At 42.3% G+C, this 27,497-nt stretch overlaps 1 protein-coding gene across 1 annotated transcript; it reads right to left on the bottom strand.

Annotated features, from left to right (window-relative positions):
- Positions 1-986: 986 nt before the first annotated feature.
- slc34a1b (solute carrier family 34 member 1b) lies at positions 987-22,983 on the bottom strand (the record flags this gene model as incomplete). The annotated part of the gene is given in 11 exon segments (XM_079834552.1): positions 987-1,553; positions 3,834-3,942; positions 3,944-3,956; positions 7,494-7,610; positions 9,309-9,476; positions 10,587-10,665; positions 10,752-10,844; positions 19,308-19,503; positions 19,603-19,714; positions 22,545-22,688; positions 22,872-22,983. Coding segments are annotated over 11 exon segments (1,710 nt in total).
- Positions 22,984-27,497: the final 4,514 nt, after the last annotated feature.

Genomic DNA, 27,497 nt, shown 5'->3' with positions numbered 1-27,497 from the left:
ACAAAATATATAACACTGTTATTTTGGTTTTTGGACATTTTAATCCAAAAATCTTACATATTGTGCCTTTAAATTTTGTCTGTTTTCTTTTTTGTGTTTATTTTTGAAAACATAAATAATAATAATAAATCACAGAAACCATGATTTTAACCTGTAGTTAGACATGGTTACAGAGTTGAAAAAATGATAACTTGATATACAATTCATAGAAAATAACAGCTTATATAATACACTCATGCTGACGGTCAACATTTTATTTAAATGTTAAAGGGTTAGTTCACCCAAAAATGAAAATCATTGGAACTCATGTCATTCCAAACCTTTCGTTTAAGACTTTCATACATCTTTTGAACACAGTTTTAGATAATTTTGATGAAATCTGAGAGCTTTCTGTCCCTCCATTGACAGCTACATAACTACCACTTTGACACTTTAAAAAGTTCATAAAGAGACCTTAAAGATAATCCATATGATCATTTGAGTGGTTTAGTCCAAAATGTCTGAAGAGACCCGATCGCTTTATATGATGAACAAATTGAATTTAGGCATATATATATATATATATATATATATATATATATATATATATATATATATATATATATATATATATATATATATATATATATATATATATATATATATATATATATATATATATATATATAAAAAAAAATTTTTTTTTTTTTTTTTTCACTTTTAGCAGTATTTTATGTAACTTCAAAGTATTTCCTGTAAAATGACAATGGTAGGCCATATCCAGGCGGAAATCCAATAAAATGGTCTCAGAGTCATCTCCTTTCACTTAACAAAGGGGGGAAAAAGAAAAACATTTATAAGAGGCCTTAATTTTTACCCCATTGTTTGAATGAATTTCTGTGAATTTCGGACTCACAAAAAGAGCAGAGAGGAAACCCGTTTATTCAAAATATGAAAAGAGAAACCATTTCAAGGGCCAAAAAGCAATTAAGGGGCCACATAGTCTACTACAGCCTGCTGCTCTTGCCATTCAATGAGTCAAAAACAGCCCCAGTCTCAGTCTCATAATCATAACTCAAAACTGGGCTATTTTGTGCCAAAGGCACGGGATTTTTTTTAGCTTCATATTTTGTCAACTGCGGCAGATCCTCGGGAGACGTGCGGCTCTGATCACTGTTCCCGGCTTTCCTGCAGCACAATGTGACTCTTGTGATGATGGTATCCATTGGTTTGAGTGAGTGCATCCAGAGAGGTAGGTGGTCCCAGGTTTTCAGCCACCAAGGCAGGAGGTGAGGCTTTTGTGATTGCAGTCTATTCACAACAACAATGCAGAGGAGGACAGCAACACATGGTACACAGATTCCCACCAGCACCTGCCATCCAGCCATGGAGAGGGCAAAGACAATGGATGGCAAAAGGAGGAAGCACAGAATCAGGTACAGCACCGCAAACCACCGATATTTTGCTGTCCGCTCACCTAAAAAGCGTGCCATGCGAATGGGGAGACGGCTGAGAGGAACTGGGTACCAAAGCAATATTCCCAGAATGTTAAAGATGAAATGACATAGAGCAACCTGAGAGAGACAATGTGCAGAGCATCATGAGGGAGGGAACATGGTTTTATTTGCTTTACAAACAGACTATCTTAGCTGTGTGAGTCCTCTATGAATGAGCAATACAACTTATTTCCAACCCCTTAGCACTATCAAGGCTATAGCACCAACTGATATATCAACATGTATTTTTTTTATGGATGAAATGAATAAAATTGACCATTTATTAACTTGAATAGATCATTTAGGATACTACAAGCCTGTTTACCAGGGTTTTTTCCCCAAATATTTATTTTTATTCAATTTTGATACAGGTGATGGTCATGATTTTTTTCACTAATTCCATTCAAAAAGTGAAACTTGTATATTATATTCATTCATTACACACAGACTGATATATTTCAAATGTTTATTTCTTTTAATTTTAATGATTATAACTGACAACTAAGGAAAATCCCAAATTCAGTAGGAAAATTAGAATATTGTGAAAAGGTTCGATATTGAAGACACCTGGTGCCACACTCTAATCAGCTAATTAACTCAAAACACCTGCAAAGGCCTTATAAATGGTCTCTCAGTCTCGTACTGTAGGCTACACAATCATGGGGAAGACTGCTGACTTGACAGTTGTCCAAAAGACGACCATTGACACCTTACACAAGTGCTGAGTGGTCCAAAGTTATGTTCTCTGATGAAAGTACATTTTGCATTTCCTTTGGAAATCAGGGTCCCAGAGTCTGGAGGAAGAGAGGAGAAGCACACAATCCACGTTGCTTGAGGTCCAGTGTAAAGTTTCCACAGTCAGTGATGGTTTGGGGTGCCATGTCATCTGCTGGTGTTGGTCCACTGTGTTTTCTCAGGTCAACGCAGCCGTATACCAGGAAGTTTTAGAGCACTTCATGCTTCCTGCTGCTGACCAACTTTATGGAGATGGGGATTTAATTTTCCAACAGGACTTGGCACCTGCAGACAGTGCCAAAGCCACCAGTACCTGGTTTAAGGACCATGGTATCCCCGTTCTTAATTGGCCAGCAAACTCGCCTGACCATAACCCCATAGAAAATCTATGCGGTATTGTGAAGAGGAAGATGCGATATGCCAGACCCATCAATGCAGAAGAGCTTAAGGCCACTATCAGAGCAACCTGGGCTCTCATAACACCTGAGCAGTGCCACAGACTGATCGACTCCATCACACGCGGCATTGCTGCAGTAAATCAGGCAAAAGGAGACCCAATTAAGTATTGAGTGCTGAACATGCTCATACTTTTCATGTTCATACTTTTCAGTTGGCCAAGATTTCTAAAAATCCTTTCTTTGTATTGGTCTTAAGTAATATTCTAATTTTCTGAGATACTGAATTTGGGATTTTCCTTAATTGTCAGTTATAATCATCAAAATTAAAATAAATAAACATTTGAAATATATCAGTCTGTGTGTAATGAATGAATATAATATACAAGTTTCACTTTTTGAATGGAATTAGTGAAATAAATCAACTTTTTGATGATATTCTAATTATATGACCAGCACCTGTATATTTAATGTTTATTCCTAGAAAATAACAAAATCAAGAAAATAAACTTAGTAAATCTACAATTATCATTCAATTGGAAATCCATAATTCTTTATGAACATTAAAAAGGCTTAAACTTCAAACTATAAAACTTCTATTTTATTTTATTTGTTAAAGGGATAGTTCACCCAAAAATTAAAATCCTGTCATCATTTACTCACCCTCAAGTTGTTCCAACCCTGTATGAATTTCTTTCTTCTGTTGAACACAAAATAAGATATTTTGAAGAATGTCGATAAACAGTTGATGGGCCACACTGACTTCCATAGTATGGAGAAAAAAATGACTATGGAAGTCAATGGGGTCCATCAACTGTTTGGTTACTGACATTCTTCAAAATATCTTCCTTTTTTGTGTTCAACAGAAGAAAGACATTCATGCGGGTTTTGAACAACTTGAGGGTGAGTAAATGATGACAGGATTTTCATTTATGGGTGAACTATCCCTTTAATGTCGACATAAAAGAGGCTTTGATCGTCTTTTCTTCCCTATTGTGACATATCTATCTGAGTGAACTTCTTGAACAAGGAAAAAATTACTTGATTTCATCCATTGGGAATTGATTGAACAGTTGGATTGCTGTTTGATAATTACATGTAAGTGGCAGGATATATATATTTCGTATTGGAAGCTTAAATATTCTGAGATCAATCCACCATTCCTAGAGTGCTCTAACTCAGTCACTGATTAATGAAGTGAGAATGTTCAGGTCTCAAATGGCATCACCTGAAAGGCCGCAGCTAGCTTGTCTCCTGGGCTAGCTAATGCAGCTAAGATGGCTGTAGTGGTTGTTCCGATATTGGAGCCTAGGGTCAGAGGGTAGGCCCGCTCGATATATCACACCAATACCTGAAAGCACAATGAACGTGAGAGTCTACCAGAGCAGATGATTTCTGTTACTAATGAGACATTCCCGTAAGGTGAATCTAGCCTTATTAAGAGCAAATTGGATGACCATGTTCGGAACTGACATTTACCTTATGGAAATGACCCTGTTCTAAATAGACACTCAGAGTCTACACAATGATGCAAGTCAAAAATGTCTTGTTATCCTAATGAAGAGAAGCCTCAATTTAAATTAAATTGGTCAATTTAATTATTATATTATTATTATTATTATTATAAAGTTATATACTGCATGTATACACACTACCATTTAAAAGTTTGGGTCAGTAAGTAATAATTTTTTTTTTAAAGAAATTAATTTTTTTATCAGCAAGGATTCATTAAAGGTGCAGTTTTTAATATTGACAGCTAGTGGTTAAAATGGGTACTGCAGTCCAAATATATGAGAGGGTTGTTTCTCCCGCCCACTTCTCCTCAGTTGCCAGATTGAGGACACGCAAAGATGCTGAGGAATTTTAGGTGGGGTAGAATCTGTGATCTCTGACCTATAGGCTGCATCCGTAATTGCATACTTCCCTACTATATAGTAGGTAAAAAGCAGTATGTGACTAAATAAGTCTGAATTCACAGTACTCATCTAAAAGTATAGGCAAAAAGTACCCGGATGACCATCAGGTGAGATTCTGAAGTGTGCATATGATGGACACTTTACTATACCATGAGACGGGAGAGGATAGGTGAATGGCGGTGATCCTATAATGACAACTGACGTGATATAGCCTAGAAATCTAGACGCACCCTAGCAGCAAAAAATTTATTTTGCCGCGAGTGTAGTCTAGCAACTCTCTGTAGACCTGAGAGCTGGAAAAACCAAACTCTGGTCAGGCCAATCACAGCGTGTGTAGAGACGGTGGGCGGGCTTAACATAATGACGGCACGTCACGGCAGAGTTGCGGAGGTTCTGCGTGCTAACGTTACTCGTAAACAAAGACTTGGAGTTAGGCCCAATCCCATTTCTACCCCTTAGCCCTTCTCTTTCCCATACCCCTTCGTTTTGCACGTTCACGTGAAGGGGTAGGGGTGTCTCGATTCTTTTTTGGCTGGAGTGGTAGGGGTAAGGGGAAGGGCCAGATAGCCCTTCAAACGAAGATTTTTCAGGTCCACACTTCGAACTAAAGGGTATGAGGAGTTTCCCTCCACCGACTACCGTGCTGCATAGAATGTGTGTGTGTTGCCACCTGGGATCGATCACTTGCGTGTCGCCTGGCTGCCGTTTCTCCGTAGCTTGCTAAACGCACTATTTGCGGGATTTGAACACATATTAATAATAGTTAAAAAATATATATCTGGTCATCCTTCATAACGCAGTCGATATTTACAATACATATCATCTGTAAACTCTTGCGTTACCAAGGCAACGACTGACTTGACGTATAACGTATGAACATTATCGCAGCACCACAGTAGATAACGAAACCATATCCGTACCGGCCGGCTCGGATCAGCACGGAATGGAACGGTTAATAAACAAAGAGAACAGTTTGGTCCAATGGAAAAGCGGCTTATCTAGTTTTGGATGTTCTGTATCATTCTGTATCATCTTAGGAAACTCTGGCTCATATGTTTTTGAACTGAAAACGAGCGACATTTTATCAAGTCCAAATATAGCGCAAAACTCTGTTGGGAGTGAGTAATTTGTTAAACGTGCTCGCGCCTGATTTCTGTTAGATATAGCCTACACACTTCATTGCTGTTCATACTGGTTAAATGTCACAGGATTTTATAATAAAAGAAATGGGGTATGATGAGGTGTAATGGTATAGTAGTGGTGTCCCATTTCTTAGGGGAATATTTTTACCCCTACGCCTTGGCACTCTGTTGCAAGGGGCAAGGGGAACAGGTAGGTGTAGGGGTAGGGGAAGGCGAAGTGGTATAAAATAGAATTGGGATTGGGCCTTAAGCTTTTCTTTGAGGAAAATAACAAAGAACGGCACTGAAGTCATTCTTAGGAAATGAAGATATGTTCGAAGTTTTGACTATACCGGATACGGCGAAAGTTTATCAACTAACGTTAGATCGGCTTCACCTTCATCTTCGCTCTGGTTGGTTGTGGCGCTGATGGCGCTATCCAATTGCATGCAGAGGGAATTTGAAAGACAACCGTTTATCCCGCCCCTCGGATTGAGCCCTGTCAATGCTGAGTTTCCAGACCCAGCATTTTGATGTGGGTCTGGCTTGTCAGGCTAGACGTGATAATGACAACATGGCGAATGTAGTACATCCAGATTACATTCATACTATATAGAACATACTTTTTTAGCAGCCGTGAAGTAATTACCTATTCAAAAAAGCATAAGAAAGTATACGATTTCGGACGCAGCCATAGTTTGTTTGCTGGCTTCCATGGCTGCAATACGCTGTGTTTTCCATCAAATGGCAACTGTCAAAATATTTTTGGGTAATTGGCAGGGGGCGGGATCACACTGACCAAAATAAAAACAGACATTCCCACACGGACCGCATTTCGAAACAGAATATCTGGCTGTAGCATTGTTTTTCGGAGAAACAAGTATTTGAACTTAGCATGTTTCCTAAATCTCTGCCAAAATATATTACGGTATTTTTGTGCTTTAGTACAGTCAAAATATGACTTACTGATTAGTTAAGCTTGTTTCTATATTAGTTAATAGGAGTAGCTGAAGTGTTAATGTAGTACTGCTCATTAGTCCTGCATAGTTACCTGTGCCGGACCATTATTCTAAAGTGTTACCCTAGATTTTGATCAATCATGGACACTATTATTTGTTATTGACCCCTACATTTTCTGCACCTGTTTGAAAAGACTAACTGTGTGTTTGCCTTTGAGAAGAAGAAATCTTTGGAAAAGTATAATCTGTAGACATTATGGCTACTGTGGCAGCTCTAAAGCTTCTTGGGATTAGTGGTCTCCCAGGCAGTGTAATTAGGATGCTGTGGATCCATAATATGTCATGGTTTACTAAGTCTAATCACTGTGTAGCTAATTACAATAAATCCAGGAGCAAAGTTAGACTATCACTCATCTATCAATCAAAAGGGCAGGTGGATTAGAGAGGGTTGAGAGCATCAAGTGAACATCTCTCTTCTCTTGGCACTGTTTCTCCCTTCCTCTATTTCATTTCTCTCTCCCTCGATCTTATTTGTTGAAGCTCAACAACTTATGTCTGTGATTTCACTGGGAAATCGAGTGCATGAGTTACTGCATTGAGTAAATCCTTCACATTATTCATCGGCCTGAACAGACCATTTATTCCCAGAGCACAAAGCTCAAAGTGAATACAAATGAGTGGAAGTCAACCCTGTGAGGGCTAAAGATTAACACTTCTGAGGCTCAGTGGTGTCTAAATGCAAATATTAGTGCATTACTCAGAGGTGATCTTGGGTGTAATGAATTTCTCTGGTCATCTGGATGCACAGCTAAATTATACAGAAGAAATCCAAAGACTGCTCAAATTCTTGCTCATAGGTTCAGCCTGGTCATTTTAGGGAGGAAGGACTCACCTATCAAAGGAGTGATGGCAGAAGTGAACACCGAACTGCTCTGAACAACAAAGGTCACGCCAGCACCAACCAGAATGGCCAGGTAGCCAGTCAACCAGCCAAACGGAAAAGGAAAGTCTGCAGGAATATGCTTTGTTTACATCTCCTGAAAATGCTTTAAAAATAGATACTTGAGGCTCCCTTCAGGGTTCCTCAGAATAAATCACTGGATGAACTTCTTAGTACGCTTTTGAAAAGGGCAGTACTCCTAGAAACTGACAAAATGCTTAGTGGAGCCTGTAAAACTCAAGTTAAGGGATAGTTCACCCAAACATGAAAATTCTGTCATCATTTACTCACCCTCAAGTTGTTCCAAACCTGTATACGTTTCTCTGTTCTGCTGAACACAAAAGAAGATGTTTTTAAGAATGTTTGTAACAAAGCAGATAGAGCAACTATTGACTACCATAGTATTTTTTCCCCTACTATGGTAGTCAATATTTGCTCTATGCTTGGTTACCAACATTCTTCAAAAATATCTTCTTTTGTGTTCAGCAGAACAAAGACCCTTATACAGGTTTGGAACAACTTGAGAGTGAGTAAATGATGAGAATATTTTCATTTTTGGGTGAACTATCCCTTTAGACATCCTAGTCAACATATTTTGTTGATCCTGGTACAACATTCCCATCCGAGCATTTAATCCTAACCATATCCCTACCCCTAAACCTAATCCCATAAATTATCCCTAAAATCAGAGGGAAACACTGATGTAGAAGCCTAAACTTTACTTAAACTTGTCCCTCAAATTTGATTGGTTGATTGGAATGTTCTTCCAGGATCAACAAAAGTGTTGATCCAGGAACATGTTGCACTTGATAAAATCAGGTTTTGCCTCAGGGGTGATTCCGCCATTAACCCCATCATTAGGGAAATGTTTCAATAGTGCAGTGTGCATTTAGTCCTAAATTATAACATATTTAGAGATGAGTTATGTACAAGATAATTATGATGCATTCAATTATTAAGGGAAATAAACTGAAATATTTGCTTGGCAAATGAAAAATACCCCAGTTGGCAATATAGGGTGCAAGTCAAGGGTAAACCCCAGGGTAAACTTATCTCAACTCTTATCTTAGTTTTGCATAAATTACATCACAATTTTTTATAATTCCTAAAAAAAAAGAAATAGGTATCATTAATATCAACTATGAAATCAAATATTCTATATGTAAAAGTATGCAATTTTAAAATTTAGTTGAACAACTTTGAAAATAATAATGACTGAAACGGATTCCCAGACGAATAGACACATCTGAAAGGTAAACCATTTATATTATATTAAACACGCACTCACACGCACACACACACACACACACACACAGAGAGAGAGAGAGAGAGATCAGGCATATAGGAACTGGGGGTGGGAGCAAATAAGTTCTACTTCTTTCCACTCCCTTTCGAGCAAGTATTATATGTGTATATAATGTGTACAAAATTGTACAAAACTACAAGTTTCGTGTTTGTGTTCTTTTCCCTGTCTACTTTGTAGCAGCACCCATTTCGGAAAATTGCATTATATACATAATTTAGCAAAACCAATATTCAGAAGCTGACCATAATTTTTTTTTTTCAGCGGGAATACAATTTGTACATGCACTCACTTCCCTCACTTTGTGCGCTCTGCTGCCGACCCTGGATCAATATACTGTGTATATTATGACAATTAAAATATAAATGTTGATGTTCTGATCTTGATGCTCTGATCTGAATCTTTTAAAGCATTCCACATGGCTCCTCACAATCACATTAACTGTATAAACTGGTAGTTCCCACCTGTGTTGATGATTTTCTGGATAGCTTTGGCCACTTGTCCCTGGAGGAGGGAGTTGAGAAGCTTAACCAGCAGCAGGAGACATGTGCAAAGCACCAGCAGTGAGGAAGACAGCAGAATCAAGCCCACAGCCAGATCAGACAATCCCGTCTCCACAAATAGATGAGTGCCTGCTCCAACACACACATGCATTTACATCTCTAGTCTCCTGTGGAAATGTGCCCGTCAGTCAGGCATTGACAGGCATATGTTCATATTAACAGTGATTAGCCCATCAGCTGCTGATAATGGCATGTGTTAGTAGAAAGAGGATTTCCCATTCCTACAAAAAGCATTATTTATGCACCACGAAAAAAGTGGCTCACAGTTATAATTAAGGGCTTAAGCCAGACTGTCCCCTGATAAATATGGATATATTACCAATTTTTTTTTTCTCATTATGATGGCTCAAGAGATGATTTGCCTCAAAGTCATTATATGAGGCAGGATGACTCATTAAAAGTTTGCAAAACTTCCTAATAATGTACGCTGTTTGTTACTGTTGTTGATGTTGAACATTCTTGTCGGAAAATTAAAATCTCAACCATATCCCTACCCATAACGGAGGATAAAATCAAAGGGAAATGACAAATTTGAAAATGTTGTTGGATAATGACTGAATTTGATACCCAGTCAAAAAGACTGTTTACCATCTGAAGGAATCCTACAAAAAATGTTATTTATGCATGACGAAAAAAGTGGCAGTCCACGATTATAAATGAGGGCTTGAGCCATAGACTGTCCACTGATAAATATGGATCTATTACCTTTTTTTTTCTCTCTCTCGTTTGCCTCAAAGTCAACATATGAGGCAGGATGACTCAAAAGCTCATTGAAAAAAAACATTGTTTGTTACTGTTTTTGATGTCGAATTTGTAGTTAGTCTTTTATGAGTTAGTCATATACAAGCATATGACTCAGTGGCTGTTTCTATCACAGGATGTACTAATACAGAATAAATGACAGTTATTAGCCCAGACGGAGCTCCGAGTAAATGCAGAACAGCCAAAGAGTCAACAGAGGGACTGAAAAATGAGCTTTTCTTCACAGAAAAAAAGGCATTTCTCTGTATTAAAAATCTTAAAGCTTGAAGCCAGACAGAATGGATAACAATACTGTTTTATTAAAAAAATTATGCATGAAATGACTAAAGGCTGATCGATCAAAGGAAGGCTCTTTGCTGTGTTTTGTCCTTTTTTTCGTTCGCTACTCCTTTGAAATTGGATAGAGTTACGACTCACATTTTTCAGCATTCATGTGAAGTGATGTGGCTGGTACTGTTGAGTTTTCTGAAGACAAAAAATAAACATTCTCTTGGATCTGTGGATAAAAAATTTAGATAAAGTCATGTGCTGCGAGAGTACATCAAAGATCTTCATCTGTAGGCAAAGAGAAATGTCGCTCACCGTGATCCGTGTCTGGCACCAAACTTTTATCAGGCTCTTATTGCGCAGCACCTCTTGCCCTGTTGCTATACCTACGATTACAGTCTTATCTAGCTGAAAGAGAAAAAATATAATGTTCTTTTAACTCTAAATTCTAAGATTAATGACAGAGAGTACCAGAGGGCAAACAGAGTGATATTTAATTAGGCGACAGAAGTTTTAACAAGCTCCAAAGCATCTCCCAAGAAAACTAATGACCAGTTTTCTTTTTATTTATAATGACACCCAATTGGCCGCATACTTTAAGAAATAAATCACCCAAAATGAAAAAATCTTTCACTAATTAATTATACTAATCTCATTCCAAACGTTCTTGCTTCCATGGAAAACAAAAGGAGCTGTTTTGAAAAACGGTCATGCTGATCTTTTCCATACAATGAAAGTGGATGGTTATGAAGGGCTGTCAAGCTCCAAAAAGGTAAACAAAAATAAAAGAAATAAGAGCACAATAAAAGTAGCGAATAAGAGAAAAATTCTAAAGGTGCTGTCACAAAAAAAAGGTCCATTGTCTGTTATCAATACTGTAATGATTATAACACAGAAGTCACTTTCAAACTGTCACATGGTTTGTGTTAAGGGAAGAAGGAGGCAGGACCAGGCAGACATTAAAGGGTTGGTTCACCCAAAAATGAAAATTCTGTCATTATTTACTCACCTTAATGTCATTCCAAACCTACAAGACTTTCGTTCATCTTCGGAACACAAATTAAGAACTTTTTGATGAAATCTGAGAGCTTTCTGTCCCTCCACTGACAGCAGCACAACTACCATTTTGACTCTTCAAAGAGTTCATAAAGAGATTGTACAACAAATTTTCGTCCAAATTTTCTGAAGAGATCCGATCGCTTTATATATTGAATAGATTGAATTTAGGCTTTTATTCACATATAAACATTCATCAACTCACACATCATTTGAGGTAAATGGAAGATCAAGCATGATACTTGACGTGCAAGAACCAATGAGGTTCATTCTCGTGTTACGCAGCACGTTTGAACTTCCGCAAGAACAAATTAAGTTAATTCTCGTGTTCCCTTTCGTTCAGTCACTACGACGTAACGTTAGTGACTAACGAATGGGGGTTTCGCTTAGAAGCCTATCATCTTCGAGCTTAGAGAAAACGCCCAATGGCGTGCCAATGCCATGGGGCATGCAGAATTTGCATACGTAACTCCGCCTCACCGCGTGAGTATATAAGGAAGTACGAGGCAATATCGCATTATGTTTCTGCTTTCGGAGCCAAGAGTACCTACCTCTTCACTCCTACAGCCTTCTGAGACTCTGTCAGCTTCTTCGAGACGAGCAGCTTTCCAGTCGGTGTTGGTGTGACGGCGCGTTCCAGTGATCGCATACTTCCTGCCTGCTGATCTGTGCAGTGGTCCGCCTGACAGCTGGTGTGTTTCCCTGGGCGCTTCGGCATCGACTGCAAAGTTTCCTCTAACAAAAGAGCTTGCACGTGACACGTCCTTTTCAGGATGTTTCGTCCGTGCACTTCTGGGTGCGGTAGATCGCCTTTTTCTTTCGACGGGCACGAGCGCTGTGTGACGTGTTTGGGCTTTCAGCACGCTCAGGCAGCGCTCGTGGATGACTCATGTTCCCTCTGCGGGAACCTGGCCATCTCGGTGTTACGGTCAAGACTCTGTGAATTCCGTGCTGATGCCGGAACGAGAGTCCCCTCCGTCACCCCCCAATCTGCGGTCTCCTCTGGAGGCACTTTGGCTGGTGACCAGGGTGATCTGAGGGTGACGGTGTGGAACAAAGCTCCGACGCTAGTTCCTCGGCCCACACCCCCCTCTCATACACCTGACCCGGCCCGTGCTCAAGCGTCTACATCGGGGCCGGCTCCTGCTGTCCCGACTGTGGCGTTTGGCACGGCAGAAGAGGAAGTGATGTCTATCGCCGCATCACAAGGTGGGCTGGAGTCATCTGAGGATGATGATTCGGCTGTGCTGCCACCCTCGGGTGCGCCAGCATTGCCCGAGTCGGACCCAGAATTGACAGCCATGCTGTCTCGGGCAGCCGCAGCGCTTGGACTGGAGTGGAACCCTCCGCCTCAGCCTGAGCGTTCGCGGTTGGACGATTGGTTTTTGGGGGCGGCACGCTCGGACACCCGTCCGACCGCTCCTCCAAATCCTTTCTTTCCCGAGGTGCATGAAGATATTGCGCGTTCCTGGAAGTCCCCGTTGTCTTCCCGTGAACGTTTGGCGAACTCTTCCGCCTTCACCTCCCTCGATGGAGCCGCGGCTCAAGGGTACACTGGGGTCCCCCCAGTCGAACGTTCTGTTGCGATGCAACTGTGTCCTCAGAGCGCTTCGTCCTGGCGTGGTGACCCTAAGCACCCCTCCAAAGCCTGTAGGTTTTCGTCATCCCTGGTGGCGAAGTCCTATAGAGCTGCGGGGCAGGCCGCCGCTTCTTTGCATACCATGGCAACTCTTCAGGCTTACCAAGCCAAGTTGCTGTGTGATATGCACGAGGGGGGGGCTGACCCAGGACTCAGCAATGAGTTGCGTGCCGCCACCGACCTCGCTCTCCGGGCGACGAAGGTGACCGCACGCTCCCTGGGTCAGGTGATGTCCACAAATGTGGTCCAGGAGCGACACCTATGGCTCACCCTGGCCGATATGCGCGACGCTGAGCGAACCCGTTTCCTCAACGCCCCCATATCCCAGGATGGGCTATTCGGCGGAGCGGTCGAGAGCTTCGCCCAACAGTTCTCGGCTGCTCAGAAGCAGACTGAGGCTATAAAATATATCCTGCCCCGGCGGTCAGCTGCTGCCTCCACCCCACCGCCCGCGCAGGTGCCTCAGCCTGCTCGCCGCCGAGGGCGCCCTCCCGCGGCTCCCTCTCCCTCAGCCGCAGGAAAGCATCCCAGTCCGTTCCAGCCCCGCAGCCCGCGAAGAAACTCCAGGCTAAGCGGCGCTCCTGATGCGGACGGCTCAGGGATGGGCAGTTCTTTCCAGGAGACGGCGGCAGGGCCGCTCCTTCCCCCGGTGGAGGGCCGGGGGAGAATCTTTTGTTCAGCTGCTGGCCCCCGGGTCAGCAGCACCCTAATGTGGTTAAAGAAAGAACTGACAACCCCATCCCTGAGCCCCCAGAGATCGGTGACGGCAGTGCGCGCCACCCTCGGGTCTCGCCACTCTCGTCCCTCTCTGTCGCCAGCCCCCTGGCAGAGCAGACCCCAGTGGAACGCGAGTCCTTCCCTGGTCTCCTCTGTCAGGGCGCAGCCGTTAACCGTGCCCCGACCCCGGGACGCCCAACAGCCTCCCCTGTCCGGGCCGGTAACGCTGCCTCGCTGCCCCACCCGGGGTACGTCTGCCGTCCGTATGACCCTGTTGGTGCAGTCTCTGGAAGCATGGCTTTAGCTTCCGGGGCTGTCCCGCTGGGTTGCGCGGACCGTCAGGCTCGGCTACGCGATTCAGTTCGCGCAGGCTCCTCCCCGTTACAGGGGAGTCCGCTATACCGTGACCGGGGCCCATGCCCCCGTCATGCGTGCCACTCTACTGGCGAAGGGTGCGATCGAGCCTGTCCCTCCGGCCGAGATGAAGTCGGGGTTCTACAGCCCCTACTTCATTGTACCCAAGAAAACCGGTGGGTTACGACCAATCCTGGACCTTCGCATCTTGAACCGATCCCTTCACCGGCTTCCGTTCAAGATGTTGACTGCGAAACGCCTTTTCGAATGCGTTCGTCCTTACGATTGGTTTGCAGCGATCGACCTGAAGGACGCCTACTTCCATGTCTCCATCCTTCCTCGACACAGACCGTTCCTGCGGTTTGCTTTCGAGTGGCAGGCATATCAGTACGCAGTTCTCCCATTCGGGCTATCTCTGTCCCCTCGCGTCTTCACGAAGATTGCCGAGGCAGCCCTTGCGCCCCTTCGGCAGCACGGGGTTCGCATCCTGAACTACCTCGACGACTGGCTCATACTAGGCCACTCTCGGGAGCAGGTGTGCGGACACAGAGATCTGGTTCTCCACCACTTAGCCCGTCTGGGCCTTCGGGTCAACTGGGAGAAGAGCAAACTTTGCCCCGTGCAGAGGATCTCTTTTCTCGGTATGGAGATCGACTCGGTCGCCATGTGCGCGCAGCTTACGAGCGAGCGTGCGCAGTCTCTGCTGACTTGCCTCCGTCAAATCGAGAGCAAGAGTGCGGTTCCACTGAAACTATTTCAGAGGCTCCTGGGGCATATGGCATCTGCAGCCGCGGTAACGCCGCTCGGATTGCTTCATATGAGACCGCTTCAGCACTGGCTTCGCGATCGAGTCCCGAGATGGGCATGGCAGTCTGGCACGCTCCGGGTCCAAGTGACTCGGGCCTGCTTACAGACGCTCACCCCGTGGTCGAACCTCAGTTTTCTACGGGCCGGTGTGCCCTTAGAACGAGTTTCCAGGCATGTTGTCGTATCGACGGATGCCTCTGCCACGGGCTGGGGTGCCATGTGCAATGGACAAGCAGCCGCGGGCTCCTGGACAGGACCCCAGCGCCTCCTGCATGTCAATTGCCTCGAGTTGCTGGCAGTACGGTTCGCCCTGCACCGCTTCCGGGCGCTGCTGAAGGGTCAACATGTGCTTGTCCAGTCAGACAACACGGCCGTAGTAGCGTACATCAACCACCAGGGCGGTCTACGCTCCCGCCATATGTCTCAACTCGCCCGCCATCTCATCCTATGGAGTCAGAAGCGCCTGAGGTCCCTTCGTGCTGTCCATATTCCGGGAGTCCTGAACCACGCAGCCGACGAGCTCTCGCGGTTTCAGCCTCTCCCGGGAGAATGGAGACTCCATCCCCAGACGGTTCAGCTGATTTGGGAACAGTTCGGCGACGCACAGGTAGATCTGTTTGCCTCCCACGACTCTTCCCACTGCAGCCTGTACTATTCCCTGACCGAGGGCACGCTCGGCACGGATGCACTGGCGCACAGCTGGCCGCGGGGCCTACGCAAATATGCGTTCCCCCCAGTGAGCCTACTCGCACAGCTCCTGTGCAAGATCAGGGAGGACAAGGAGCAGGTCCTTTTGGTCGCCCCGTACTGGCACGGCCGGACCTGGTTCCCCGAACTCATACTCCTTGCGACAGCCCCTCCCTGGCCTATTCCTCTGAGACCAGACCTCCTTACTCAGGGACGGGGCACCCTATGGCACCCGCGTCCCGACCTCTGGAGCCTCCACGTGTGGCTCCTAGACGGGGCGCGGCAGGTTTGAGTGGCCTACCACTAACGGTGGTCGCCACCATCACTTCCGCTAGGGCAGAGTCCACTCGGCATGCCTATGCGTTGAAGTGGAACCTCTTCGTCACCTGGTGCTCTTCCCGCCAAGAAGACCCCTGGAAATGCCCGATCGGGTCCGTGCTTGAATTTCTCCAGGAGGGGCTGGAGCAAAGGCTGTCTCCCTCCACCCTCAAGGTATATGTGGCCGCAAAATCTGCCCACCACGATCTTTTGGAGAACAAGAAGGTAAGTCAGCACGACCTGGTCATCAGGTTCCTGAGGGGAGCAAGGAGACTGAATCCTCCTCGCTCTCCTCTCGTACCCTCTTGGGACCTCGCAGTAGTGTTAAGTGCTCTGCAGAGACCTCCCTTTGAGCCTTTGCGGTCGGTTGATATTAAGTTCCTGTCTATGAAGACGGCTCTGCTGACCGCATTGGCCTCCGTTAAGAGGGTCGGGGACCTGCAGGCATTTTCGGTTGACGAAGCGTGCCTGGAGTTCGGGCCGGCCAACTCTCACGTGATCCTGAGACCCCGGCCTGGATATGTGCCCAAGGTTCCCACCACTCCGTTTAAGGACCAGGTGCTGAACCTGCAAGCGCTGCCTTTGGAGGAGGCAGACCCAGCCTTGGCATTGCTCTGTCCAGTACGCGCCCTCCGCGCCTACGTAGACATGACGCAGTGTTTCAGGACCTCAGACCAGCTCTTTGTCTGTTATGGTGGAGAGCGGAAGGGAAGTGCTCTCTCAAAGCAAAGGCTGTCTCACTGGATAGTGGACACCATTGTTCTGGCTTACCAGCAGCAAGGTCGCCCATGTCCCCTTGGTGTGAGGGCACACTCCACTAGGAGTGTGGCCTCCTCTTGGGCTTTAGCGCATGGCGCCTCGCTAGCAGACATCTGCAGAGCTGCAGGCTGGGCGACACCCAATACATTCGCCAGATTCTACAATCTCCGAGTGGAGCCAGTGTCCGACTATGTACTCGCCCCCCCGAGGGGCCGGTAATGGACCAGGCTCAGGTGTCTTCGCTTGCTCGCCACTCCACTCCACGGACTGGATACGTGCGATATTTCCTCAGGTGAGCTCCCAGAGAGCCCTGAGCTCCTCCAGCACTGTCGACGCCGACATCAGTTCTGTCTGCCCTTTCGAGCCCAGACCCTCATGTCCGGCCAGGTGCCCCATGTGCATGGTTCCCTCCGGCGACCCCCACATGTGTATTTCACCGTAAGTCTCCGCAGTGAGAGGGTTTCTTCCCTTGGCGTGTCCCCGCCACCCCTAGGGTTAAAAATCCACCTTCGGCTGGTACCCTAGAGATCTCCATATGCAGCCCCTACCGGCTCATATGTGTCTCTTAAGTCCTCCCCACGGGTAGGCATCTTGGCATTTCCCTCACTGGGATATGCTTCCCAGTGTACCTTGGTATTCCTGTGTTAAGTGGGAGTCCTTCGTCCGTATTAGTCTTACGACAGGGAACTCACACTTACGCAGGGCGCTGGAAGACAGCTGAGTGGCGGGATTATATTGGGACCCCCATTCGTTAGTCACTAACGTTACGTCGTAGTGACTGAACGAAAGGGAACGTCTCGGTTACGGATGTAACCCTCGTTCCCTGAGGAGGGAACGGAGACGTAACGTCCCGTTGCCACTTCAGTTGTGCTACCTGGAACGCAGTAGTTCAGTCTTGGCTCCTCAAGCAGGTAACATAATGCGATATTGCCTCGTACTTCCTTATATACTCACGTGGTGAGGCGGAGTTACGTATGCAAATTCCGCATGCCCCATGGCATTGGCACGCCATTGGGCGTTTTCTCTAAGCTCGAAGATGATAGGCTTCTAAGCGAAACCCCCATTCGTTAGTCACTAACGTTACGTCTCCGTTCCCTCCTCAGGGAACGAGGGTTACATCCGTAACCGAGACGTTACGCAGCACGTTTGAGCTTCCGCAATAACCAATGAGATTCATTCTCGTGTCACGCAGCACATTTGAGCTTCTGCAAGAACCAATGAGGTTCATTCTCGTGTTACACAGCACGTTTGAGCTACCGCAATAACCAATGAGATTCATTCTCGTGTTACGCAGCACATTTAAGCTTCTGCAAGAACCAGTGAGGTTCATTCTTGTGTTATGCAGCACGTTTGAGCTTCCATGAGTGGTTTTCATGCATCAAGCAGGTTCGATTGAGCTTATGTTTATGTTCGCTGATCAATGTTTATATGTGAATAAAAGACTAATGTTGAAAAGGCTCGATAAGTTGATTTTTATTGGTGGGTTGGGAATTATTGACTGCCGTAACTTAGTCCCGCCCACAGAGTTTGATGCAACGTGTTATGTTCCGCTTGAAAGCTGTGGATGGCTTGCGAGTATTTAAGCCATAGATGAGTGTGCGTAACTTTGAAAGTAAGTTAATTTCCACATATGCAGTGTTTAACCTTGTTTATATAGACAATTGTGTATTTTGTGTCGAAACGTTCTGATGTTGAATGTACTTGTATTTCTGTGAAGCTAATGCTAGCGGCATAACAGTGTTCTATCTTTGCACGCGCGTTCCAATGTGAAATAATCATAAGGAATCATATTTCTATATTTTTACTTAGTCTTTACACTGTACAAATGCCATTAAGCAATATTTATGTGGATTGTGAAGATTACATTGGATTGAGAAGTATAAAATGATGGTGGAGGGATCCATCCATTTTATCCCTTTATGGAGGGATGAAAATCTCTCAGATTTTATCAAAAGATGAAAGAACATTTGTGTTCTGAAGATGAACCAGTTTGGAACGATATGAGGGTAAGTAAATAAATGAAAGATTTTTCATTTTTGGGTGAACTATCCCTTTAAACGTAACTTTAATCACAAAATAAACAAAGAACAAAACGAAAGTAAAACGGCAGCCCCTCACGGACGACTGCTGCAGACTAAAATAAAAACAAACTAATAATAAATAAATATAATTCTGAAAGTGATTGCAACTATATTGTTCTATAGTTGTAGTGTGGACCTCCATATTCTCATAGAATTAAAATGATTTATGAGACCTTTATATTTATAGCTATCGTCCTTTGGTTTGAACAGCCTCTTCTGAAGCCAGATTTATGAGGAACAGACCAAAATTTAGAACAATATTCTCTGAAACATGTATTATATAGTTTAAGAAAACTTTTCATATACAGTAAGTCATATAGGCCCAGGCCAATGGACCACTTTTATATGTATCAAAACTTTTCTTTTGTTTTTCACAGAAGAAAGACAGGCATCCTTGTTGGTCCTGGAACAAATATTTTTATCAATAAATTTTATGGCAGAATAATGCTGTACCTGTATAATACTTTTGGTGAGGGGTTCTGTGATGACTTTGAGGAGCTCTGGACCATCCTCTCCGGTCACGATGTTGAAACTTTCAACCACCGCCTCCGACGCAAGCCTCATCACGCCAGTGATGGCTTCCAGCGGCAGCAACACCAACACTGACAGCCAGTTAAAGCAATCGTGCACTGTGGCACCCGCAAAGGCTCTGAAACAGTCCCACACAGAAAGTGTCATTGAAGAGCTCCAAACTTTTTATTGATGGTTGAATGCTGACAGTGTGTGGTACTGTGTGCTCTCTCTCTACCGTTGGAACTCCTCTCTCTCCCCTGCCTGCATCAGAGCCACAATTGTGTTGGTGACAGATGTGCCAATGTTTGATCCCATGATGATAGGAATGGCAGATCCAACATCCAACACTGCATGAATAGATAGATAGAGTTCAGTACAACAATCATCCTGAATTATTAGTGCACAAAATGTTCATTCACAGGAAATAAGTATTAGATGGCTACTCACCAATTAAATGAAAAATATTAATTTGAGTTTAAATTATTTTATAATTTACCTGTATATATTATCCTAAAGTTTCCGCTAAGGGAAAAATATGCTGCGTTCACAGCACGCCAAGTCGTAATTGCTGTAATTACGAAATGACAACACATGACATTCTACTCTGAGCTGTTCGGAATTATGCATTTCTATGGCAACAGTATCAATGTCAAAATGAATCTGCAGCGCCCAGGTGGTACAGTGGTCACGTGGTGCATGTTGGAGCAGTTTAATTATAAGTTCTAGGAGAATGTGAACACCTTTTTCAATAATTTAAGTAATCACAACATGGCGTGAACGCGCCTATAGTTTGTTACTATATATGTGTATATCTATATACATATATATACACACCGATCAGGCATAACATTATGTCCTAATATTGTGTTGGTCCCCCTGCCCTGACACTTCGAGGCATTGACTCTACTAGACCCTTGAAGTTGTGCTGTGGTATCTGGCACCAAGATGTTTGCATATAATGGTCATAATGTTATATCTAAACGGTGTGTATATATATATATATATATATATATATATATATATATATATATATATATATATATATATATATATATATATATATATATATATATATATATATATAACCCCAAATCAGAAAAAGTTGGGACAGTATGGAAAACGCAAACAAAAAAAAAAGAAGTGATTTCTAAATTTACTTTGACTTGTATTTCATTGCAGACAATACGAACACAAAATATTTCATGTTTTGTCTGGTCAGCTTCATGTCATTTGTAAATATGCATCCTTTCCTGTCATTCAGACCTGCAAAACATTTCAAAAAAAGTTGGGACAGGAGCAATTTAGGGCTAGTAATGAGGTAAAATGGTTAAATAATGATGTGATTTGAAACAGGTGATTGTAATTATGATTTGGTACAAAAGCAGCATCCAAGAAAGGTCTAATCCTTTAGGAGCAAAGATGGGCAGAGGATCGCCAATTTGCCAAAAAAAATGCGTGAGAAAATTATTGAAATGTTTAAAAACAATGTTCCTCAAAGAAAGATAGGAAGAGATTTGGATATTTCACATTCAACAGTGCATAACATAATTAAAAGATTCAAGGAATCTGGAGGAATTTCAGTGCATAAAGGACAAGGGCGCAAGCCTAAGCTGAACAACCGTGATCTCCGATCCCTCAGGCGGCACTGCATCAAGAATCGTCATTCATCTATAAGCGATATCACCACATGGGCTCAGGACTACTTTTGAAAACCTTTGTCAAGTACCACAATACGTAGTTACATCCGCAAATGCCAGTTAAAACTGTACTGTGCCAAAAGGAAGCCCTATGTTAACAGTGTCCAGAAGCGCCGTCGACTTCTCTGGGCTCGGAGGCATCTGGGATGGACCATCACACAGTGGAAACGTGTACTGTGGTCAGATGAATCAGTATTTCAGGTATTTTTTGGGAGGAATGGACGCCGTGTGCTCCGGACCAAATAAGAAAAGGATCATCCAGACTGTTACCAGCAACAAGTCCAAAAGCCAGGGTCTGTCATGGTATGGGGTTGTGTCAGTGCCCTTGGCAAAGGTAACTTGCACTTCTGTGAAGGCACCATTAATGCTGAAAAGTACATAGAGATTTTGGAGCATAATATGCTGCCTTCAAGAAGACATCTTTTCCAGGGACGTCCATGCATATTTCAACAAGACAATGCAAAACCACATTCTGCACACATTACAAAGTCCTGGCTGCGGAGGAAGAGGGTACGGGTACTTCACTGGCCTGCCTGCAGTCCCGACCTGTCTCCAATAGAGAATGTGTGGCGCATTTTGAAGCGCAAAATGCGACAACGAAGACCCCGCACTGTTGCCCACCTTAAGACTTGTTTGCAGGAAGAATGGGACAAAATTACACCTGAAACACTTCATCACTTGGTGTCTTCAGTCCCTAAACATCTTTTAAGTGTTGTGAAAAGGAATGGCAACATTACAAAGTGGTAAATGCTTTACTGTCCCAACTTTTTTTGAAATGTGTTGCAGGTCTGAATGACAGGAAAGGATGCATATTTACAAATGACATGAAGTTGACCAGACAAAACATGAAATATTTTTTGTTCATATTGTCTGCAATGAAATACAAGTCAAAGTAAATTTAGAAATCACTTCTTTTTTCTTTTTTTTTTGCGTTTTCCATACTGTCCCAACTTTTTCTGATTTGGGGTTGTATATATATCTGCAATCGATAACTGGGACACAAGATTAAGATAACGGCATTTGCATTTGTATTAAACAAGAGAGAACGATACAATGTGATATGAGAGACACAAAAGTAACGAAAGTTACTTAAAATTTTGATATTTTTAGATATTTAGATATAAGTCTAGCATGTGTTGGATGATGATGCATCAGCCAATGTGTCATTATGGGAAATAAATATAAACATTTGCCAATTTAGTTGTTATATCACAAAATGTAAATTATTAAAAGAGGGGTAAGAAGCAGGATAAACTTTTACAGAATGTATAAATTACTTTTGATATCATTCTTATTAGAAAGCATATTCAACGCACAAACGGAAAACTAAGAAATATCAGCATGCTACGTTGCAATTAACCAATCAGAATCGAGTATTCCAGAGTTCTGTGTAAAAAACGTTGAGGAATGATCATTTTCCATATGGCTTTTTGGATTATGCTGAGCAATACTGCGTTTGTAACGACTGCATCTGACTTACATCCAGAGGAGACCAAACTGACAACAATGGAGGTGGAAGTGCTGGAACTTTGGACCAGGACAGTAACCAGTATTCCCACCACCAGTCCCGCCACAGGGTTAGAAAAGACAGCGTTGTCCTTGAATATGTCCCCTGCAACCTTACCTATCCAAAGGTACAACATCCTTCTCAAAGCTTTTATTTCCACTCTAAGGATGTGTTGTTGAGATTAGTTGTTAGTGGTCACAAAGTAACCAGCTTTTCACATTTCATTTGGAAATGGGGTGTTTACAATAGTTACTATATCAGTGAACAGTTGAAAATATAAAACAAGGTGTTAAAGGTTACCTCCAGCTAACTGAAAGGCCGAGCTCAGGATGTCCAGAGAACAGATGAACATGTACAGAAAGAGAAGAAGAAGAGGTATCTTGCAAATATTGATGAAGATGTGTTTTCCCATCGTATGGTTCTGGATAAAAAGTCTGTTGTAAAAAAATGTTTTGAGAATACACTTTTATAAAAAAAAATATATATTTTTAATCATACTTACCTACCATTTAATGGACTGATCTGAGATCTTTGTTGAAAGACAGGTAAAATAGACCAACTTTTATTCTTCTATGGCTCAGATGAAGTTATGAGGCATCTTGCCATAGATCACCGCTGGGGAAAAATAATTGTATTGATTCATATTTATCTTACAAAACATTTTTAATCTGACAATATGTACACTATATATATATATATATATATATATATATATATATATATATATATATATATATATATATATATATATATATATATATATATATATATATATACACCGATCAGGCATAACATTATGACCACCTTCCTAATATTGTGTTGGTCCCCCCAAAACATCCCTTACCCTGTTCAACACATCCCACACATACTCGATTGGATTGATTTCTGGGGAATTTGCTGGAGGCCAAATCAACACCTCAAACTCGTTGTTGTGCTCCTCAAACCATTCCTGAACCATTTTTGTTTTGTGGCGGGGTGCAATATCCTCCTGAAAGAAGCCACAACCACCAGGGTTTCCCAGCAGAACATTGCCCAGAGCATCACACTGCCTCTGCCGGCTTGCCTTCTTCCCATAGTGCATCCTGGTGCCATGTGTTCCCCAGGTAAGTGACACACACGCACCCGGCCATCCATGTGATGTAAAAGAAAATGTGATTCATCAGACCAGGCCACCTTCTTCCATTGCTCCGTGGTCCAGTTCTGATGGTCACGTGCCCACTGTTGGTGCTTTCGGCGGTGGACAGGGGTCAGCATGGGCACCCTGACTGGTCTGCGGCTATGCAGCCCCATACGCAACAAACTGCGATGCACTGTGTATTCTGACACCTTTCTGTCAGAACCAGCATTAACTTCTTGAGCAATTTGAGCTACAGTAGCTCATCTGTTTGATCGGACCACACAGCCCAGCCTTCACTCCCCACGTGCATCAATGAGCCTTAGCCGCCCATGACCCTGTCACCGGTTCACCACTGTTCCTTCCTTGGACCACTGCAGACCGGGAACACCCCCCAAGAGCTGCAGTTTTGGAGATGCTCTGACCCAGTCGTCTAGCCATCACAATTTTGACCTTGTCAGACTCACTCAAATCCTTACGCTTGCCAGTCTTCCTGCTTCTTACACATCATTTTCACTTGCTGTTATACTAACAGAGCTGGTAAAGTTCTTTGTAGTTGGCAACAGAGTCAGTACAATATGTGACTAGTGAATACAATTACTTTATTCAAATTAGCTGCAATTTCATCCCCCTCGGCAAGATCCATTTTCACTTATCCAGGAATCAGAAAGCAGAAACACATTTGATTTGATTCTCCTAATTAATACCGTCATTCAACATAAACATCATTGTAAGAAAATGTCTTGTTTTTGATTTATTACCATTCTGAGGCATTTTACCACCATTTGATTTTGTCTCTCTGAAAAAAATGTGTCTCACTCAGATGGTCATGACTGCTCGAAAACTGAACATTAAAGTTAATTCTGTTCCTTAACATTAAAAGCTCATTTGCCTGAAACAGTACCGAGTTGCTGCTTAATTCTTCTCTCTTTTTTTTTTCTTTTCTTTTTTTTTTGGATTTAAGAATAATTCTGTTGACAACCACGTCTTGATTGTGAAGTAATTACGCACAACAAATAAGATAAAAAGAAAACGGCATGGTCAATATACGTACCTCATCATATAATGATGCTCTGCATGTGTATTCCTTTATCAGCCAGCGTTTATATATGCCATCTCAGTTTGGGGGACAAAGTCACTCATTATGCAGTGCATAGTTAAAAAGTAAATAGACAAATGGGGAAATAAAAGTTGTACATTTACTAAAGCCTTGCGTGATTTTATTCAGAACGCTTTAGCTGTGACAGAGCACTTTGATATGCAGGGCTTGATAATTGTGTTCATGTATCTCTGAGGGGCCAGAGAATGGACATTGGGACACCAAGTGGTGAGACATTGATAAATGGTTTGTATATTTCCAGGCCTGCTATGATTTTCAATTATGTCGTCTGATTGCAGATACCAGAATGTATGACTTGTGCATAATGCATAAAGAAACAAATTATTTATGTTCAGACTTACAGGGAGTGCAGAATTATTAGGCACGTTGATTTTCTGATCATATTTTTTTTTCCAGGCACATTTGACCTATTCCAAACCACAGTAATCCTAATAACTACTATTAATTTAGTATTTAATAAGTGATATATAATTGTTCATGAAGGCTGGAAATGAAAAACACCTTATATTCATGTGAGACACTATAACAAAACATTAACTTTTTACAAATTCATGTCACCACTGGGCCACTTAAAATTAACAAGTAAAGGCAAAGTCATTACAGACTTGAAAGGGGGACCAATTACAGGAACTACAGGGAGTGCAGAATTATTTGGCACGTTGATTTTCTGATCATATTTTTTTTCCAGGCACATTTGACCAATTCCAAACCACAGAAATCCTGATAACTACTATTGATTTAGTATTTAATAATGTATAAGTGATATATAATTGTTCATGAAGGCTGGAAATGAAAATCACCTTATATTCAGGTGTGCAGAATTATTAGGCATGTTTTCTTTTACAGATAAATTGAGCCAAAAAAGAGATTTAACTCAGACTGAAAAGTCAAAAAGTATTAAATGCCCATGAGAAGGATGCAATACTAATGCAATACTAGACATTGCAGTTAAGGCGTGACCATTGGACAGTGAAATGCTCGTTGGGTCAGCAGGATCTGACAAAAACATGTGGTGAAGAAAAGACACCTGTTAACTGCAAAAGAATTAAGAATTAAGGTGAAGAATTAAGGGTGAAACCATCAGGAAACCTTTAGTTTCCAGCGCCACCATTTTCCAGAGCTGCAACCTACCTGGAGTCTCCAGAAGTGCAAGGTGTCAGGATCTCAGAGACTTCAGTTAGGTAAAGAATCCTAAAAAATGACCCCCACTAAATAAGAATCATAAGCTGAAGTGTTGTAAAATACATGAAGCCTGCTTTTTTATAGGCTTTATAGGTTTTATAGGTTGAGAATGACTCTTGAAGGACCAGCACCACATCCTCTAGTACCACTGTTTGAAGAATTCATCTTCCAGAATCTGGCAGTACGTTTTGGGAGTTCATTTTAGTCCATCCTGAAGTCCGTTTTGCAGAGATGGACTAAAAATGAACTCCCAAAACGTACTGCCAGATTCTGGAAGATGAATTCTTCAAACAGTGGTACTAGAGGATGTGGTGCTGGTCCTTCAAGAGTCACTCTCAACCTATCTGTCCATAAAGCCTATAAAAAAAACCTTCTTCATGTATTTTACAACACTTCAGCTTGTGATTCTTATCTAGTGGGGGTCATTGCATCCTTCTCATGGGCATTTAATAATTTTTGACTTTTCAGTCTGAGTTAAATCTCTTTTTTGGCTCAATTTATCTGTAAAAGAAAACATGCCTAATAATTCTGCACACCTGAATATAAGGTGATTTTCATTTCCAGCCTTCATGAACAATTATATATCACTTATACATTATTAAATACTAAATCAATAGTAGTTATTAGGATTACTGTGGTTTGGAATTGGTCAAATGTGCCTGGAAAAAAAATATGATCAGAAAATCAACGTGCCTAATAATTCTGCACTCCCTGTATAGAATGCATGCAGAGTAGAGAGTCAAGTAATCAGTTACACTATAATTCACTGCGCACTCTAAGCATGAATGAATAACATGCCTTCAAACTCTCATGAACTATAAAATCCCTGATGTGTTCAATCCTGCCACTTATTGTTCTGGAATGAGCGACCCCTGCGATCACATTTAAACGGTCCCATTATAGTTAATGCATTAACTGACATTAACAAACAATGACCAATGCATTTGTTACAGTCTTTGTTCATTTTGTTAATGTTTGTTAATAAAAATACAACTGTTTGTTAGTTCATGTTAGCTCAAGTTAAATCATCTTTACGGTAACACTTTATTTCAATGGTGCACTTTAGGCAGTCTAACTATAAGTAACTTTGCAACTACATGTCAACTAACTCTCATTAGAGTATTAGTAGACAGTCTGATTAATATCTGCTAACACTTTATTTTGATGCTACCCCAACAGACATTCTACTGACTATAAGTAACTACACGTAACATCTACATGTCAAATTACGGTTACACTTGATTTTAAGGTGTCTGTGTTACAGTATAATTATGCATTTAAGTACTGTGTAATATAATTAACATGTACATAGGATACGATAGGGTTAGGATTGGGGTTTGGTTTAGGGTTAGTTGCATTTAATATGCAAAATGTACAGTTATTGCTATAGTAACTACATGTAATGTAACAAGGACACTAAAATAGTGTTACCCACTTTATTTTAAAGTGTCTTTGTTACACTGTAATTATACATTTAAGTACTGAGTAATAATTAAGAAATGACATGTAT

The sequence above is a fragment of the Gobio gobio genome (genome assembly GCF_949357685.1).
Source record: "Gobio gobio genome assembly, chromosome: 14".
NCBI classification, from domain to species: Eukaryota; Metazoa; Chordata; class Actinopteri; order Cypriniformes; family Gobionidae; genus Gobio; species Gobio gobio.
The sequence above is the reverse complement of the archived record's forward strand: the minus strand, read 5'-3'. Positions and strand labels throughout refer to the sequence as shown.